The 8571-nt window shown below is 34.6% G+C and overlaps 1 protein-coding gene across 1 annotated transcript in view; it reads right to left on the bottom strand.

The window, feature by feature from the left end:
• Nucleotides 1–505: 505 nt before the first annotated feature.
• Nucleotides 506–8571, bottom strand: part of ZSWIM2 (zinc finger SWIM-type containing 2) — a gene marked incomplete at its 5' end in the record, with an annotated part of 34739 nt that continues 26673 nt past the window's right edge. Inside the window, 2 exons of the mRNA XM_080799463.1 lie at nt 506–1910; nt 2859–3012. Coding sequence (XP_080655589.1) covers nt 1098–1910; nt 2859–3012 — 967 coding nt within the window. The 3' untranslated portion in view covers nt 506–1097. The remainder of the gene's footprint in view (nt 1911–2858; nt 3013–8571) is intronic.

Genomic DNA, 8571 nt, shown 5'->3' with positions numbered 1-8571 from the left:
TCAGATATCAATTATCACATACACCAGCTATATTTTTAATGGCATTTAAATAGGCTCGAGTCTCAGCTTAAAAACAAAACCAAACCCTAAACTTACATCTTCCAGTTACTTTTGTCTCTTTTTCATTCATAATCTCTTGTCCTGAGTTGTATATAGTCCTGTTTCCATGTCCTCACTTGCCATTTTCTCTTCAACCCAATCCAACCTAGACTTGACTCCCACCACTCCACTAAACTCTCCTAGCTAAAGCCACTAGGATTTTCCTTATTGCTAAGGCAAAATTGCATTCTTCAGTTTCGATCTTACCTGAACAATTGCTAAAAATTGACATTTTCTTTCTTTGGTTTTCTAATACCACATTTGTTTATTTGTTTTGTTTGCCTCCTATGTGGCCACATGTCTTCATAATTCAGTAGTTCAACAAATATTACAGAACACCCATGTTTGTCAAGCACTGTATGTTAAGCGTACAGCAGTGAATAAGACAACAGGGTTCTTTCCATGAAATATCTTATATTTTAATGGGGGGATTAAGTAATTTTATACAGTCTTCAAAAATAGTAGAAATAGTAGAATTTGATAGTACTTATAAGTTTCTTGACATCAGTGAAATCATTCTAAATGTGGCATAACTTACAGCATTGTAAGCATATTTAATTTTCATTTCCTGTATAAGAAGTAACTTCAAAGAAATAAAGTGAAAAAGATAACAACCATCTGGATTTTCCCATAGGTTTGTGGAAAGAATCCTTCCATGTTACATGTTATCAAACTGAATGTTTAAAAACGGTGGCTTAAAGCAAGGAAAATCTATTTCCTTAATTTAAGTAAAAATAATTATTTTAATCAGTATGAAATACAATTTCTAAAAGTTATTCATAACAACATTCTGAACATATTTATCAAATGCTTTAAGTCTTATAAAGAAATGGGGTCATTTCTTTTAAGAGTAGTTAGTCGTTCATAGACAAGCAGGCAAAATGATGACAAAGAATTCTATGTACATTTTTCAAGAGTATAGTGTTTATGTTCTACAAATAAAACATTCTTATGTTCAATATCCAAATATTTTCTGATGTTAATAAAAAAACACATCTTCATAACTGAACTCCTTCTAATAGGAAAGATAGCTCAGGACTTTTTATATTTAAAGGATGAGATTCAGGCCTTCTTGACAGATTACTACATTTTTGTCTAATTTTCCCCATACAATTACTATATCTTTTAGACAAACTAATTTTAGTTGTACCCCAATTGGTAATAAGATTTAAGTCTTCTGGAAGTAAAGTATCTGATCTCTTCTTGTCTTCTCTTATTCTAGCACCAGAAGTCTTCTTTGGATTGTGGTTAATATGCTTCCAGTCTTTTGCCATCTTCTGGCTTTGACAAGTGTGGTATTTTTCATTGATACGTGGGGTTTCCATTCCAGTGGGACATACAATATTCTTGTGAGCAATAGAAGGAAGAAATGTTTGAGACGACGTTTTTCCAAAGGCTCCGGTTGGTAAATCTTGAAGATACCTGGGGAAATGTTGGCTAATTTTATATTCATAGATTAATTTTCTTGAGTTTGAATCATCTAACTTGATAGAGAATAGATCATCTATTGCTGTATCCTGATAGGTATCTGTTGGACTTTCAGGTGTTTTCAATTTTTCAGGATTATGTTGAGTTATGCTAGGTAAAATTCCAAGTCTATTTTGTTTAAGCACTAATCCAGTACCGGGAATAAAAAGTTCCAGTTCTTCCTGTTTTGACAGATGAGTGATGTTTGTATTTGAAATGGACTGATGTGTGTGTCCATTTACTGCTTTATCTTTCCAGATTAAAGGGTTATATATAACTTGTCCATCAATAGGGCATGAATTGCACTTGTAGAATAACCAACTGTCAATACATTTCCTATGAAACTTGAAAAAAAGGTTAGAGATAAAATTAGAGATATAATTATCTTGTTTATAATGTATACTACCTAAGTTTTTCCCAGTTTCATTATTGTGTTACTATTAAAAACTATTTAGCAAGAATGGAAGATAATTATAATTTACCAAGTTTTATGGAACTATTTTAAAGAAGAAAATGGAATGGGTAATGGACTGATCTCCATTTTCAACATTAAAATGGAAAGGCTTCTATGGATATCATTTCTGTAATATCGTTAAATCCCACTACTTTTTAGGCCATTAATTTTACTGTTGCTTTATAATGAATGAAATTTATGAAATGTATTAAATAATTAATCTAATAAATAATAAATTAAATAAGTCATAACCAACTAGAGTTGGAAACAGATCTAATGATGGTGAGGTATAAAATATAAAATAACAAATCACATTCTTGGGAAGAAAACAAACTATCAGGCATTTTAAGTAAAGGTGACTCTAAAGGTATAAATATTTATTTAAAGTAACTATTTAAGAAAAAACTGGTTACCAACTATGTGTATGATAGAACAACGTTCGACTTTAATTTCAGTGAATTCATTTGAAATAATTAACTATGTCAACTTAAACATTTCTGTTTCATCCAAAGAATCACAAAAACACATTATTCTATAAGATTTTTCTTTATATGGGTAATGAAAGTAGATAAGGTAGATAAAATAATCTAACTTGAAGAGTTATTTTATCTTATCTAAATACCATACAGCAGAAATGAGTCCTAATCAGTAGAAATCCATCCACAAGGGACAGAGCAGCCTTAATTATCTCCACTGCAGCTCTTTCACACATACTGTTCAATATGGACATCTCTGCACATAATACAACTAAAAAGGGAAAGGAGAGACTTAAATTGTCAATTCATATGTAAAAACTGGCCTTATGCGGAAAGTCAAACCAAAATGATGCAGCGTCTACCTTATGAGTACATGGTAGCAATCTTGTATGTTGACCCAGATGAAATGCCTTCAGACAAAGTCGACATTGATAGCCGGGAGCAAGCAGCTTACTATTCTTTGTAATCAGTAAGAGAGGCAGTGACTTCACCACTTGTTTTGGTGTGTAAACTTGGCTGGATGAGAATTAGCAAAAAGACATGAATATTTGTATGTGATTATAGATCAGGAAGTAATCAATGACACAGGTAAATAAACTCCATATAAATAATGTGAATGAATCCAATATTTTCTTGAACTAAAGGTAAGAAATTTCATACATTATAAAGTCAAATAAATCTATATTTATATATTAATGCTGAACAAGATGTCCCCAATTTCAACATCAACTTCATAAATAACAAAATTTAATTAGTCATTTCAAATAAAAACACTAACCTAAAATTTTTTGATTTGCATTTTTAATGTCTATGAAATAAGAACAAAACTTTAATGAGAACCATATACTCAAATTATTTCAGTCTGGGCCAACACTTACTCCTTGTGTTTAGAAAAATACAGCCCAATTCATGATGCCATCTGGTAGGGAGTAAGGTGCATGGTAAACCACATTAAATATTCCAGGTTACTGTGATAAATTGCTAGATGAGAATCTAAGAGGAAACTCACTTTCCCTTGGGGTATATGCTTACTACTTTAGTATTCTTAGACTACGTTTTGATTCTAAAAGTACCAATTTCATTTTTGTACCAGAAGTACCAACCAACAAAACTAAGATTGATGTAATTAACAGCTATTTATGCTATTAATGACTGACAAAACAGATGAAACAAGTATTTAAAAACAAAACTTGGTTAAAGGTTAGACATATTCCTATTATTTAGAAGTCATTCAGAACAAAGTTCAAGTACAGAAATACCTCGGAGATATTGTGGGCTTGGTTCCAGACCATCACCAGAAGGTAAGTCAAATGAATTTTTTGGTTTCCCAGTGCGAATAAAAGTTATATTTACATTATACTATAGTCTATTAAGTGTGCAATAACATTACGTCTGAAAAAGCAATGTACATACTTTAACTAAGGATGGTTTATTGTTAAAAAATGCTAACATTATTTGAGCCTTCAGTGAGTTGTAATATTTTGTTGATCTTGCCTCAATGTTAATGACTGGTACTGGTTGTTGAAGGTTGGGATGGCTGTGGCAATTTCTTGAAATAAGATAACAATGAAGTCTACCTCATCAAGTAACACTTCTTTTCTGTAACATGTGATGCTGTTTGATTGTGTTTTACTCGCAGAAGATCTTCCTTCAAAATTTGTCAATAGTCTTTTTCTTAAAGATTTATTTACCTTTTCCAGAGAGAGAGAAAGAGAGAGAAAGTGAGTAGGGGGAGGAGCAGAAAGAGAGAGAAAGGAAGAGAGAAAGAATCTCAAGCAGACCATTCTGAGCATGGAACCCAACACAGGGCTTGAGCTCAGGACCCTGAGGTCATGACCTTAGCCAAAATCAAGAGTTGAATGTTTCATCAACTGGAACTTTAAAAATCAGCAGGTTTGGTTCTGGGAGAGGCAGAGGGGATAAGGAACTGAGCCCCCTCCCTAAAAGAGAGAGCAAAACCAACAGTACCATTAAGATCAGCATAGAAACAGCAATTTCAAAAACTGGGATATACAGGAAGAAGATGTATTTATTAATCTCAGAGTATGTGCTGGAGAGGCAGGGATCTCTGGGAGACTACTCCAAGAACCAAATAGCTGGTGGGCAGCATTTCCCTCCCCTACCTCCCAGCTAAACACAGAGACGTGTGTTGGAACCCATACAGTATCAACACTCTCCATCTACACTGCTAACAGCAGCACCCTGCCCCTGTGTTCTCTGGGGATGCACCTCCTCCAACAAGCCCTCTGCCCTTGGCAAGAGTTTGTCCAAAGAGGTGCCACAAGCCTGGCAGGGTACAAGCAGCCCTGAGAGGGGATGGCACAACTCCAAAGTGATTCCTGCCCCAGTGAGAGGGGAAGATAACCATACACACCAATTTTACTAAGCCCCAGCAGTGGGCTGGGGCAAATCTGTGCCCAACAACAAAAGCCTCCCAGGAGGTAACACATGGAAAATACTTTGCAGTTTAGTGTTATGCAATTATGGCAAAAGTCTGGTCTCACTCAACTCAAGCCCAAGAGAGCCCCAGACTAGCCCAATAACAACACGGGTACAAACCCTGCCCATAACAGACAAACCATTGCAGGTGACTGGACTGAAAACATTCAACTCAGCCACAACATAGGGCACACAAAATCACATAGGAGATACCCCTGAAGTGCCACATTTTGTTGACCAGGGGACATTGCACTACAGGGAACCACATAATTTCTTTTTCATAAGGCCACTACTTTTAAGATAGGAGACACAGCTGACTTTCATAACACTTAGAAACAGACACATAGAGTTAGACAAAATGAGAAGATGAAGGAATATGCCCCAAGTGAAAGAACAGAAAATCATAGCAAGAGAACTAAATGAAATGGAGATAAGCAATATGCCTGATAATTAAAAGTAATAAAGATACCACTGGACTTGAGAAAAGAGTGAACGACTTGAGTGAGAACTATCAACAAAGAGATAGAAAGCATAAATAGAGATGAAGAATTCAATAACTGAAATTAAAAACACATGAGAGAGAATAAATAGACTGGAGGAAGCAGAAGAATAGGTCAGTGACCCAGAGGACAGAGTAATAGAAAGCAATCAACCTTAACAGGAGAAAGAAGAGAAGAGAAAAGAGGGCAGAAAATTTATTTGAAGAAATAAGAGCTGAAAACTTCCTGAATCTGGGGAAGGAAACAGAAAACCAAATCCAAGAGGCACAGAGAATCCCCAACAAAATCAACTGGAGGAGGTCCACATCAAGACGCATAGTAATTAAAATAGCAAAAAGTAGTGATAAAGAGATAATTTTAAAATCAGCAAGAGAAAAGAAAGAAGTTAATAAGTTAATATAAGGCAATCCCCATAAGGCTATGAGCTGATTTTTCAACAGAAACTCTGCAGGCCAGAAGTGAGTGGCATAATATGTTCAAAGTGTAAAAGAAAAAAACCTGCAGCCAAGAATACTCTCTCCAGCAAGGTATCATTCAGAATAGAAGGAGAGATAAAAAGTTTCCCAGATAAACAAAAGTTAAAAGAATTCATCACCACTAAACTAGATCTATATGCAATGTTAAAGGGGACGCCTTGAGTAGAAAGAAAAGGCCATAAACAGGAGTAAGAAAAGTAGGAAGCACAAAAGCAGTAAAATTAAGTGTATCTGTAAATATCAGTCAAGAAATTCACAAAAAAGGATGTAAATTATGACATCATATCCCTAAAATGTAGAAGGGAGGGGAGAAAAATTTAGTGCATTGAGAATGGGTTGAAACTTAAGTGACTCCAATTTAATATAGACTACTATACGCATAAGATATTATATATGAACCTAATGGTAACCACAAATCAAAAATTAGTTATAGCTACGCAAATAATAAAGAGAATTGAATTGAAGTATGTGACCAGAGAAAGCCAGCAAACCATGAGAGAAGAGAGCAAGATTACAAAGGAACAGAGAAGAACTATAAAAACAAACACAAAACAAGTTGAAAAATGGCAATGCATACCTTCAATAATTACTTTGGACACAATGCTCCAATCAAAACACATGTGGTGGTGGAATGGATAATAAAGCAAGAACTATATGCTGTGTACAAGAGATTCACTTCAGACCTAAGACACATGCAGACTGAAGGTGAAGGAATGGAAAAGCATTTATCAGGCAAATGGAAGTGAAAATAAAGCCAGAGTAGCAACACTTACATCATATAAAATCGACTTTAAAACAAAGACTATGATAATAGACAAAGGACACTATATAATCATAATGGGAATAATCCAACAAGAATGTATAACAATTACAAATATTTTTGCACCCAACATTAGGGAGCAACCAAATAGACAGAGCAGCTAATAACAAACATAAAGTAAATAATTGGTAGTAATGCAATATTATTAGGGGACTTTAACACCTCACTTACATCAATGGATAGATCATCCAAACAGAAAATCAAAAAGGAAGAAGTAGCTTTGAATAACACATTGGGCCAGATGGATCTAAAAGATATAATCAGAACATTTCATCCTAAAACAGCAGAATACACATTCTTTCCAAGTGCATATGGAACATTCTCCAGAACAGATCACATATTAGGACCACAAAACAGGTCTTAATAAATTAAAAAAGATTGAATTCTATCATGCATCTTTTCTGACCAGAACATTATGCAACTAGAAATCAACTATAGGAAAAAATCAGGAAAAAAGCACAAATACATGGAGGTTGAATAACATGCTATTAAATAAGGAATGGCTTACCCAAGAAATCAAAGAGGAAATTAAAAAAATACATGGATAAAAAGGAAAACAGAATGGTGGAAAATCTTTGAGATGCAGCAAAACCTGTTCCAAGAGGCAAGGTTATAACAATACAGACCTACCTCAAGAAACAAGAAACATCTCAAATAAACAACTTAACATTACATTTAAAGAAGCTAGAAAAAGAAGACCAGAACCCAAACCTGTAGAAGGAAGTAAATAATAAATACCAGAACAGACATAAGCAAAATAGAAGTTAAGGAAACAGCAGAACAGATCAATCAATGAACCAGCAGTTGGTTCTTTGAAAATATCAACAAAATTAAAAAACCTAGCCAGACTCATTAAAAGAAAGAGGACCCTAAATCAGAAATGACAGAGGAGAAATAAAAACCAACACCACAGGGGCGCCTGGGTGGCTCAGTGGGTTAAAGCCTCTGCCTTCGGCTCGGGTCATGATCCCGGGGTCCTGGGATCGAGCCCCGCGTCGGGCTCTCTGCTCGGCAGGGAGCCTGCTTCCTCCTCTCTCTCTGCCTGCCTCTCTGCCTACTTGTGATCTCTCTCTGTTAAATAAATAAATAAAATCTTTAATAAAAAAAAAAACACCACAGAAATACAAAAAATTAGAAGAGATTATTATGAATAGTTGTATGCCAACAAATTGGATAACCTACGAAATGGATAAGTTAGTAGAAACATAACATCCCATAACTAAATCAGGAAGAAATAGAAAATTTGAACAGACCGATTTCTAGCAATGAAATTGAATAGTAATAAAAAAACAAACAAACAAACAAACAAACAAAAACCCTCCCCCAAAACCAAAGTCCAGGACAGTGTGGTGTCACAGGTGAGCTTTACCAAACGTTTAATGAAGAGGTAATATCTACTCTCCTCAAACTATTCCAAAAAAATAGAAGAGGAAGGAAAGCTCCCAAATTCATTCTGCAAGTCCAGGATTACCATAATACCAAAACCAGACAGTATCACTATAAAAAAACACTACAGGCCAATCTTCCTGATAAACATAGATGCAAAAATTCTCAACAAAGTATTAGCAAATGACATGCAACAATACATTACAAAAATTATTCACCATGCTTGGGTGGGATTTATTCTTGGGATGCAAGAATTGTTTTATATCTGCAAATCAATCAACTCATACATCACATCAACAAAATGAAGGATTAAAATCCTATGATCATTTCAATATACAGAAAAAGCATTTGACAAAGTACAACATCCATTTATAATAAAAACTCTCAAAGTTGGTTTAGAAGAAACATATCTCAACATAATAAAGGTCACATATGAAAAACTCACACCTAACAT

This window comes from Martes martes (assembly GCF_963455335.1).
Source record: "Martes martes genome assembly, chromosome: 3".
NCBI classification, from domain to species: domain Eukaryota; kingdom Metazoa; phylum Chordata; class Mammalia; order Carnivora; family Mustelidae; genus Martes; species Martes martes.
Note: the sequence above shows the minus strand (reverse complement) of the source record. Positions and strands in the feature narration are given on the sequence as shown.